The sequence below is a fragment of the Pteropus vampyrus genome, unplaced genomic scaffold, assembly GCF_000151845.1.
Source record: "Pteropus vampyrus isolate Shadow unplaced genomic scaffold, Pvam_2.0 Scaffold62, whole genome shotgun sequence".
NCBI lineage: Eukaryota > Metazoa > Chordata > Mammalia > Chiroptera > Pteropodidae > Pteropus > Pteropus vampyrus.
In genome coordinates this window covers 545,814-557,585 of record NW_011888843.1, presented here as the reverse complement: position 1 = coordinate 557,585, position 11,772 = coordinate 545,814, and the positions used below count along the sequence as shown (strand labels likewise).

At 37.3% G+C, this 11,772-nt stretch overlaps 1 protein-coding gene across 1 annotated transcript in view; it reads left to right on the top strand.

Annotated features, from left to right (window-relative positions):
- LOC105292750 (ovalbumin-like) overlaps positions 1-6,368 on the top strand; it is a 10,263-nt gene extending 3,895 nt beyond the window's left edge. The window contains exons 4-7 of the mRNA XM_011361131.1: positions 1,062-1,179; positions 3,167-3,309; positions 5,042-5,197; positions 5,973-6,368. Coding sequence (XP_011359433.1) covers positions 1,062-1,179; positions 3,167-3,309; positions 5,042-5,197; positions 5,973-6,368 — 813 coding nt within the window. The remainder of the gene's footprint in view (positions 1-1,061; positions 1,180-3,166; positions 3,310-5,041; positions 5,198-5,972) is intronic.
- Positions 6,369-11,772: the final 5,404 nt, after the last annotated feature.

Sequence of the window (11,772 nt, the reverse complement as noted above, 5' to 3'; positions counted from 1 at the left end):
CCTCACACTTGTGAGGGGATGATGACATAGTGTTATGGCACCTGCTCTCCATGGATGATCAGATTTTCCAGTGACACAATTTAGTGAAAGGCAAAAGTTTCGATAAATCTAAATGGTGGAATGAGTAGTCTTTGATTCTATTTTTTCTGAAATAGCACATGCTAATGACAACCTGAGAGCCTCTTTTTAATCTCAGTTGATACTTAAGTAGGTGATACCATGGCCCCCATTTTCAAGTCTATATTTTCTAACTTTATCTTAGTGTGAACAAGATACAGGGGTCCATTCACACATTCAAGCACTCCTCTCTGAAATCAACCGGTTCGGCCACAGTCAAGTCCACATGGCGAGTGGAATATTTGCAGAAGCAGCTCATCCATTTCTCCCGGTGAGTTAAAATAAAACAAGATTCCATAAGTAAGGGAGAAGCCTTTCCTTCCTGGCTCTAATTAATATATTCTAGCGTTGTTTATATTATCAAACCTGTAGGAAAATAGAAAAGATATTACATGTACATTTAGATAGATATTGCTATATACAGTATATACAATGTACTTTATGCATCTTGTTTTGTAGAAAAATATAGGATTTAGGATTCTAATTTTCAGATGCCAATTTTTTGTAACACATTTAATCATGTTTCAGATGAGCCCAGTTGAAGTGTAAAATGCATAAATTTTACATAGTGTATGATTAAAAACAATAGCAGCAACACTGAAAAAAAATTCAATATTGGTAATAAAAGAGGAATTGATATATTGGAATTCCAGGCTGAGGATACTAATTATTCTAAGTCTAATTATCTTAATTATGCAATTATGGATATAAGGTTCAATTTCAGAGACTGAAAAGAGAGAGTAACGTTCTTGTCATTAAAAACATCCCCTAGTAATTTATTCAATGACAAATGTGTATATTTTTATTAATTGGGCCTAGTTTTGCATAATGATATTTACTATATTTCTGCCTCTATTTATATAATTCCTGCCATTTATGCTCTAAATGTATTAAAATCACAATTTATTTGCTATATATAGTCTTTTCCTATACTCACTTTATAGAAATATTTAGACTGTATCGAACAATTATATAAACTGAAACCTGAAAATTTGGATTTCAAAAATAATTTAGAAGACGCCAGAATGCAGATTAACTCATGGATTGAAAATAAGACCAATGGTAAGAGACCTAAGGCTTTTATTTCTCTCCATCTTCTTCTTCTTTCAGACATAATTTACATTCAGTGTAATGCTCAGATCTTAATAAGTATACTCGGACAGTTATGACAAATGTATATCAAGACATGAAATATTTCCTCCCTTCCCATCCCCCACCAACCTTCGAACTCATTGTATCATCAGAGCTTAGTTTTGCCTATTTTAAAATTCCAAATAAATGGAATAATACAGTATACTCTTTTTGTGTTTCTTGCTTTTTTCACTTGGCATATTACTTTTGAGATCCATTTATGTTTTGGGGTATAGCAATAGTTCACACCTCTTAATTGCTGAGTAGTATTCCACTGTAAGGATACATAACACTTTGTTCTCCAGTGGATGGACATCTGGGTTATTTCTAGTTTGGGGCTATTATGAATAATGTTGCTATGAAAATTTTTGTAAAAGGCTTTCTGTGTACATATTTTCCCATTTTTCTTAGATAAATACTTAGTAGAATTGCTAAGGCTTAGACTAAGTGGATATTTACCTTTCTAAAAAACTGCCAAATAGTTTTCCAAAGTGGTTGTACCATTTTCCATCTTCACCAGCAAGATGAAAGTTCCAGTCACTCGAATCCTCTCCAGTTTTTGGTATTGTAAATATTTTTCATTTAGCCCTTTTAGTAGGTGTGTAGTAGTATCTCATTGTAGTCTTAATTCCTATTTCTCTTATGACTAATGACATAAAGCATCTTCTTTGATATGTCCATTGGCCCTCAATATATCTTTATTTTGGTATCTATTCATTTGCCCATTTTTAATTGAGTTGTTTCCTTTTTATTATTCAGCTACAGGAATTTACATATTTCGGATACAAATATTTTGTCCGATACATATGCTGCTAATATTTTCTCTTAATCTATGTCTTGTGTATTTATTTTCTTAACTATGTTTTGATGAGCAGAAGTTTTAAATTTTAATAAAGTCCAATTTATCAGTATTTTTCTTTTATAGTTTGTGCCTTCTGTTTATTCTCTAAGAAAGTTTTGCTTATCCTAAGGTCACAAAGGTATTTTTTTCTTTTTCTTTTAGTAGAGTTTTTAGTAGAGTATATTTAGTAGAGTTTTTGTTTTAGTGTTTACATTTCAGTTTATGATCCATCTCAAATTGAATTTTATGTAGCATGTGAAATAAGGGTGGGAGTTCTTTATACATATAGATAATTGGCACCAATTATTGAAGATCGAAAGCTTTTTTCATTTTATAAAATGAAAACCCATGACATATTCTTATTAATTTTACTCTTGAGAAGTGAGGAGGAACAAAAAGTGAAAAATTTTCTTCTTCAACTTTTTAAATTATGTTTTTTGCTTGATTTTAGTAGAAAATCAAAACCGGGTAACGATGACGATTTGTAAAACCACCGACTCAGATGTTCATTGTTTTCAGCACCGAATGGTACCAGGAGAAATGAAACAGGAAACTCAAACCTTAATGGTTAATGTGTTAGTATTTATAAACCATCTCCTAACTGGATAATCCAGATTATTGACAAATGTCCTGTGCTCACTCTAAGATTATACATGTAAATACACATGTGAGAAAATATGTAAAATTTTCTCAGAAGATTTTGATTATCCTTTCCATTTTTGTTTGATCTGGGATCTTAATTATTATTAGTGTAACAATTTAATCAAAAGTGGAGAAACAAAGACACACTGACAGCATAGCATTTATTGATAGAGTAGGACAAGTAAACATCGACAGTTTTGCATGTGGCTGTAAAGTAGGCAGAAAGGCTATGCACTCACTTTGTGTTCTGCAACCCACGTCCTTCTTTTATTAAATGATTATGATTGCTTTTCCTATTTGTTGAAAAATCTTTTTTGTGCATTTGAAGATACTGAGTGGCGATTACTTATGTTGGAAAAAGATGGGTCAGAAATCAAAGCAATTCACATTCCATGGGTGATCAGGTGTGATCTTCCTGTGTTTCTCTTCCCAAAGGTGAAATCAAGGGCCTCTTGCCCCACAACAGCCTTGTGGCTTCCGACCAGTTGGTGCTGGTGAGCGCAATCTCCTTCCGAGGGACCTGGAAGTATGCGTTTCAGAAAGACCAAACCAGAACAATGCCTTTCAGGTCGGACGAGGTAGTCTCATGATTTAATTTGTTTTCCTGTTAAAGGTAACCTAAAGATTTTTGCCCTTAAAATATATTAATTTATCTCTGGCCTTAGGCAGGTAGATTAATTTCTAAGTGCCTAGTCTAGCTACCTACTCAATAAAGTGCAGGTTTAGATTTACAAGACATTAAAAAAAAAATAACTGAACCTTTCTTTTAAATTCTCCATAGTATTTTCATCCTATTTTGAAAGTAGACATGCTGTTTTTAGCACTAAATTTGTAAAAATAAAAACTGATGTAAAGTATAGACTTTGAAAGTGTTTACAGTAGGTTTGGGCTTTGGGCTAAGCTTAAACCATTATTAGGCAACTCACTTACTGCACACTGGAAATGAAGTCAGGTGATGGAGAATAGATACTCCTGGAATTAAGAGGCAGGGCCCGAAACTAATGTAATATTGGATGTCAACCGCGATTGACAAAAAAAATATTCATAAGAAAAGCAGGCAGGTCTTATGTAAAATGGGTGTCACCTTAAGAGGCTAAGCAGCCATGGTGAACAAGTCATAGTAAAGGTTTAAGGTACATCGACAGTGGTTTCTACTCAGCTTCTTTTCTTGGTGTCCCCAAAGTGTGCTAAATATCAGGCTGCAACCTAAACAAGCATGTTATTTAATATGAAAGAATTGATCTGTATATTATAACTAAGTCCCTAAGCTATCATGTATATTTACTCCATCAGATGTTTTACCAAAAAATGCTTGAAATTATTGGTCAATTTAAAATTCGCTATAGTCAACCGTAAAAATAAAGAGGTTTTATACTTTTGAATAAATGTTTTTCATGACAAAGAAATAGTGAATGACTAAGAAAAAATAAATAGTGAAATTATTTATTTTTTATGTTTTTGTTTTTTTTTTTTTAAATTAAGATTCCAGGCCACATTTCTCAAGCTTCTGATTTGCAAGCAGTGCTTGAATATATGCATTTTTAAATAGTTCCTCTAGGTCCATTCAAAGATCAGCCCAATTGAGAGACCATAGTATAAAGAAAATGGAGTAAAAGATTTTAGTAGGATTCACAGAGATACTTGAAGGGGGTAAGCATACCCCAAACAAACAACTTGCTAGAGGAAACAGTAAGAAAATAGAATCTTTAATTTCATAGTAAAATCTGGTCCATTTGGTTGACATACACAATGCACATATCTTTAACCAGTTAACTAGCATTTCAAAGAGAAAAACATAAAATATGATTATAGTCATAACTAAATTTCCTTAAAGTAGCCTTGTTATATAGAACTAATTTAGAACTTTGTTACATTCTTAGCTAATTTATAACTATTTTAAAATCTGCAACTCAACTCAGATTTTACTAGAGCTGGAGAGATTTCTAAATTATATTCTCGAAAGGACTTATTTGACTTAAAAATGGTTTTCTTGATAAGATCTTGCGGTGCATATTTCTCAGCTCTTTGAAGTGAATTAACTGCTTCTGGGCATCCGAAAAGGACAGCTGCATAAAAACAGTATATCCTTTGTACTTCAATAGCTTCTTTGTTCAGGCTTTCCCCACCTAAAATCATGGCAATAACGACCAATTATAGATAATTCTGGGGAAAGATGAGCGACTTTTGTTTTGATCACTTATTGTAGGCAATTTTGGAGGATGACTGACTATAAATGTCAATTTCCTGTGTCTTAAATGGAAAAGTAAGGAGAAATTAGCTTTGTTGTTTCACTGTTTTTTATGCTGACAGTCCCAGAGCAAAGCGGTGCAGATGATGAGGCTGGAAGGATACTTGAAACTGGGCTCCGTAGTGGAGCCTCGGGTCCAGCTCCTTGAGCTGCCGGATGCTGAGGACCGCCTGAGCATGGTCATCCTCCTACCAAGTGAGGACATCGGCCTGGGGCAGGTAAACCACTGAGCCTTTGCAGCCACAAGATAAGGCTCTGGGCTTGAGGATCACACATGCAGAAAGAGGGGGCATGTAAATAGCCGCTTACGCTCTACTTAACACAGTATAGTGACCACTTAAAAAAACAAGCAGAACCCCCAAAATAAAGTAAACACCCGTTCTAGGACATGCGGCTTGTACTCATAAAAGGTTTCAGCTTTCAAGGCACAGTCCTATATCTCTTTTGATCATATGGTTTGTCATTGTTTGATATGTTTCTTACTTTGATATAGTTCAGTTTCTATGGATACTTGACCAATGAGAATTTTGCTTTGAGTTGAGGTAGAGCGTTATATTTATTGGTCAATCTAGAATTATAATTTTTGTTGTCAGAATTGGAGGACCTCGGGTTCCAAGGATGTCTTTTAAGGTGGCTGATAGAAAAGAGCAGGCACTTATAGAAAGTGTACAATTATAATACATAAGCTGAGCAATTTATAGAGGGATCATAAGAGGAAGAAAAGTAGAAATTCTCCATGAGGATTTATATTTTTTCCAGGTGACTTTTGGACGGTGTGCCAAGGCATAACTTCCAGGGTTATGTGCTCTGCCTGCAATTCGTGCACATGATCCAGTTTTCCCCACTTACTCTGATAGACTCTGTTTTCCAAAATGACAGCGAGAAGTAGCTGTACCTTTTCATAACTTTACACCCAGCCCTTAGGATGTTTCACATTTTGGTATAATTTTATTTTCTAAATGTCTATTTTGTTTCTTGCGTTCTTTCCCACAGGTGACCAGAGAAATCACTTATGAGAAACTAAAACACTGGCTAAACTCAGCCAGCATGAAAGACACAGGTGTGGTGCTCTACCTGCCCCGGCTCAGGGTCGACGAGCGTCACGAAGATCTGACTTCCATTTTGACGGCTTTGGGACTGATCGATGTCTTCGACCACTCGAGAGCTAACTTGTCTGGCCTAACTGCAGGAGGGGGCCTCACGGTCTCTACGATCATCCATAAAGCCATGCTGGAGGTCACTGAGGGTCATTCGGAGATAACCCCCACCACCCACACAAGCACCGTGGAAAATCCAGAGATCTTCAAGGTGGATCGTCCTTTCCTCTTTTTTATCTTACACAAGGAAACCTGGACTATTCTTTTTTATGGCAGGATTTCCACTCTTTAAGGAAGGGAATGAACATAGACTCAAAACAACTTTCTGATTCTTCAAATCAGCTGGATTTTATGAGCTTGTGGAAAAGAGTGTAGGTACAGCTGAAAGAGAGGAACTGTGCTTCTTAGGAATTTTTTTCCCAACTATCTCACGCAGAATATACTTTCTGTCTCTCCCCGGTGCAGTTTACATTGGTCAAACGAGTTACAGCATGCCACTAACTGTACTTATTAAAAAATTATGATGAACATCGCTTCTCCTTCAGGCTGTCTTCAACTTGCTCAGAACCTCATTTATAGGTTGCTAAACCTCAGAATGCATTTTCCAAGGAAACAATACTATGCAGTGTGATTATGTTACCAGTTACTTCACAAAAGCTTGTTCACCTCACCAGCAGCTGAACCACAGGTATCAGTAAGAGGAGCTGATCGTCGCTGGGTGTGTGGGTATACTGGGTACTCATGTGAATGACCTAATTTAATTCTCACCAAAACCCAGAGCTGCAGGAATTTTGAAGGTGGGAAACCGAAACTTAGGTTTAGTAATTTAATACACAAGTGGCAAATGACCTACCGGGTTTTCAAACCCAGATAGTTTGATATGAGACCCCAACCCATGACCTTGACCGAGCCTGTGCTATTCATGAGTCTGTTCTGAGATTCAGAGCTGAGGCCTCTGTGGTAGGAACAGAAGCAGAAAGAAAAAGGAGTTGTATTCCTCCTTCCCCTCACAGAGGCAAGGTCACGGTTTAGAATTACAATCGCAGAATTGGTCAAGTTTACAAAGAAGTTTCATACTTGAAATTCTTTAGTAGGCAAACGTATTTTTATTTTATGCTCTGTGTGAGTGTGTGTGTGTGTGTGTGTGTGTGTGTGTCCTCCACTTTATAATTCTCACTTTCTCATCAAGCTCTTCTTCTCCTGGCCTCCGGGTGCTCAGGGCATCTCACTGAGGATGGACTGGAAAGAGCCGGGGGCGTGGTGTCAGGAGATGGGAGTTAGAAGCCCACTCTGTGTACTTAGTAGCTCAGCTTCCTCCTCTGAAAATAGACTTTCAAATCCTGCCTCCTACATAAGGCTGCTGGGAGATTCAAAAGGTAACACACACACACACACACACACACACACACACACACACACACACACGCACACGCACACACGCACGCTTGATCGTTGTTAACTTTATAATTACATGCTGCCAAAATGTCCAGGGGGCACTGCAAAGGGGCCCAGAGCATCCCCTTTGGGTCAGCCCTGTCAGCCCTTCTTTTGTGGGGTCTCTTCCCCTTTTCCCCTCTGCTTTCTGCTTCTCCTATCGGAAGGACTTTACTCCTTCATACTGTCTGCAGGCTTGACTATCTAATGCCAGTTACATATCCTGGTGGTATAATTTTGCGACCATTCTACATTTTTAGTTTTATCTGATGACAATGATTCAGAGAAACAGTTTTAAGTATTTTTCCCAGATATTTAAAATTAGAATTGCATCTTTTACTAGAGCCGGGGACATACTCCAGTTTACAGCTAGTTCAATACTTTTGCTCACGTCAAATCTTTAAAAACTTTTTTTTTTAATCATTCACCTTTAAATTTACTGATGGAATAAATCTAATATTAACCACTTCCCTTGACTCACTTGACTGGTAACTTTTATCACGTGAGTCACTCCTGTGAGGCCGGTTCACTGCAATGAGATTTTTTTTCAGTCTCCACTACCTTAGTGTTTAGATTTTAATAGCTGAGGTTGAATACAGCAATTATCTTTTGACAGAACAGAATAAAAATTCTGTAATGTGTACCTAGTTAGGAAATGTGAGTGATATTGTACTAGTAAACATTTACTAGTTGCCTAGAGTATTTTGCATTGGGTAACTTTGCATCATGTCCTATGCTATACAAGTGACAGGGATACCTAGTAACACAGTTCCAGCATTTGTAGTAAATACCTTCCATTGTCTAAGCATACATACGAGTCACCAGAATTTCTATATGAAGTACTGACAAAAGCAGCCAAAGAGGTACCCAAAGACGATTAATGCTGGCCGAGCCACGAGAGTCAAAGGTTGGTGAGAGGTTAGTGCAAGAATACAATATATCGAAACGTTTCAACTTTGGATGTTTTCATTTTAATGCTGGAGACTTTTCTTATTATTAAACGTCTACATCCATGTCCCTGGTCAGCTATAGAGAAAAACTGTAATTGAGGGACGTGAGACTCATATGGTTTTGTGAACTATTTTCTATAAAAATAAAATTGATTCTAATCGCTAGCTTCAACAGAATGCGCAGAGGCCAAGTTCTAAACCCGTGTGTCTCTAATGTAAATAAAACAAGCAAGTACCCCTCCCCGCCAAGGCTTTCCTTGCCAGGGACAAGTTTCTGGAGGGAGTGGCAGCCAGCTCTACGGAAGGGAGCCCTTTGGTCACGGAATGCCTGCGCTGTTCTCCCCAACGAGTAGAATCCTGAAGCTGTGATTTTTCATGTGGTGCTTTGGGTTCCACTCATGGAAAGAAAAAAATGTTTTTTTGGTTTAAAAAAGAGATATTTAAACGATTTTAGTATTTCTTTCATAAACGAATTTACTAAACGCATGGATTTGTCCCCGAATGGCTCCATTGATTGAACTCTGAACTCGACATTGGGGTCCGTCATCAGTTACCTGGGCAGGTGCCTGTTCTATCAGTAGTATTTTATTCTCTTCTAAAATTCAGAACTTTCTAACTTTTCTCCTAGACTCGCATTGCGATGTTGGCGAGATTATCCTGGGGCTGTGATTTTCTCTTCACACTCGTTATTTTATTCCTCCAGTTCCTCCCCTCGTCTCTCCAAACTCTGCATGGCCCCCGCTCCCAGCGCACACATTCCCGTGCTGTCCCGCCCCCACCCCGTGCCTGTCTTCTGCCCGTCTCTATTCTCCCAGCTTTATTCCTTCAGCCATGTTTATTCTCTGCTTTTCTTTGGGGGACGAGAAAAATTTCTGGGTCCACTGGAATATCAATTATTTTTTGTAGACTTACCCCCCACCCCAAACTGAAATATTACTCTTTGATACTAAACGACGCCCAGTATTATGTAAGAATAAGACAATTTCTTTTCGCGATAATGTATTAGAGCCTCACTTTAATCATAAAATCACTGCTGAATAAATAAGTAGTTTGACGTCTTTGATTCATATATTTTGTTTTAAACAGCATAGGATCCATTTGAGTAATAGAAACAATGCAATCGGAATTAGATCGCAATTTCTGCTTCCCGAAAACAGGTATAGATAAGAACGTTGCACACAGGACATGCCAAGAGTCGCATAAACTGACCATCACCCATGAATACGCTAAATTTCTTAAAACCCCCAAACAGAAATTATAAATAGAATTTTGTGAATTCCACCTGTCTGATGCAAGCAAATCAAAATAAAACAGAAAAGACCATCTGACTAATCTCTGCAGGCTGGCTGGCCCCCAGGCTGCGCAGGCTGAGGATCTCTTCGAAAGGCTCACTCTCAAGCATGACTAAGAGCCTTTGGAGCCCGGAAGCTTTTGAGGGGCCCCTCTGCCTCCCTGCTAGTGTTGGCCTTGAGCTTGAGCCTCTCCTTGCAACCAATAGGCAGCCTTCTAACCATCCTGGAGCCCTCTTCCATGCCTTGGGCCAAAGGGAAACAATAAAACTTTTTGTAGCAGCAAACAAAATAAATAAATAAAACAGAAGAAAAACCTCCACTCAGAGAGAGAGAGAGGGAGAGAGAGAGAATATCTGTGTAAATGGAAAAGAATATACGTAAAAAAAAAAAAAATCATAAAAAGAGTAATAAAAAAATTTGGAAATCTAAATATCATTTAGAATTACTCTTAACGAACACTGATTTTTGAAGATAAATGTTAAGAAAACTAACAAAGGCTTTAGTAGATAGCACGGATTAGAGAAAAATGGCTTTACTTCCAATAAAGAACATGTTCCAAAGGAGTCTGGAATGGGCGTGGAACACACACACACACACGGAGTTCATGATAGCATTAGTGATGGGTTAAAGAAAACCTTATTTGATTCTTGATAAAAGTGTTTCATTTCTAGTTATCGACATTTACACCTTTACATGCCCCCTCTTGTATACAGCTTACTCACTCCTTTAATATAGTTTACCTTTGGATCTATACATGAACCCATGAGAATATCAGAGAAGTTAGTAAGTCTGTCAGCCACCACTTCTTGTCTGAGCATCTCTAGGGAGCATGGCACCGTCCAAAGATTTTTCCAACATAGCAACAAGAAGACTCTTACACAAGAGAGCTGCAGCTCCCTCACTCAGCTGTCGTGCCAGGGCAGACTGCCTAAGGGCTGTTCTCTGTGCAATTCTGTCTGCCACATAGGTGCTTGCTCATTGTGTCTCTATTTGAAAAAAAAATGGGCATAAGATGGAAGATAAGATTTGAAACAAAATATTTTATGAGTTAATCTCTTTGATCTTGACATTAAAAAAATCGAGGACCAGGAAAGAGAGGAAATCTGCCAAAATAACAAATAAATGATTAACTCGAATGCTTAAAATAAGCTTCACCTGGCACTATCTTTGACCAAGACCCCTAGCTGGGCTGAAGGATCAGGAGTAAACACTTGCAATTAATTTTATGGCAGTAAATAGAATTTCGGAGCTGAAAATTATACATTTCTATGTGGAGAATAATATCGTCTGAAAAGAAAATTTAAATGTTTTCCTCAGTTGCTGTTTGGACACAAGCATTCTACTTAGAAGTCATTTCTAACAGAACCATAAAATCTATGGGCTGTAACTTGTGCAGTCTCACATTTTCCCCGTGGAAACATTGAAGTTTCTAAAAAAAGAACCATCTCTCCACCCCTGTGACTATTCTACACAGTTTTAACAACCCATGACACACACCGTATCATTAGCCTGATGAGCAATTTTAATAGAGGCAACGAAACCGAAGTGTAAGCCATAATGATAGGAATGATTAAAACAAAAATAAGAAGAATGGTATTTATTTGCCTGCAATTTTAATGAATAATCTTATCTGCGTCCTGATTTGCTTGCGTCAGAGGTTGGCACTAGTGTTTCTAAGATTGGGTAGGGCTTTTGATTTATGAAGAAACACAGAAGCAATGAAATAAGAAGGTTGAAATAAAGCAAATGCCTTGAATTTATGCAGCTCTCCTGAAGAATCGAAAACACTTCCCACGGTGGCTTCGCATCTTCCTTTTTATGACATGTGGCATTTTCTCTTTAAAGAAACACCTCTGGCATATGAGTGTAATTTCTAAACTGACCAAGGACCTTTATTTAAGTTATAATGTTCTTTTCATTATGTTATAGCTCTTTGTGAGTAAACAAAGTACAAAGTAATGTGAGGAAAGATAATGAAAACTATATTAATATCTCCTTTTGCCTACAGATTTTAGAAATA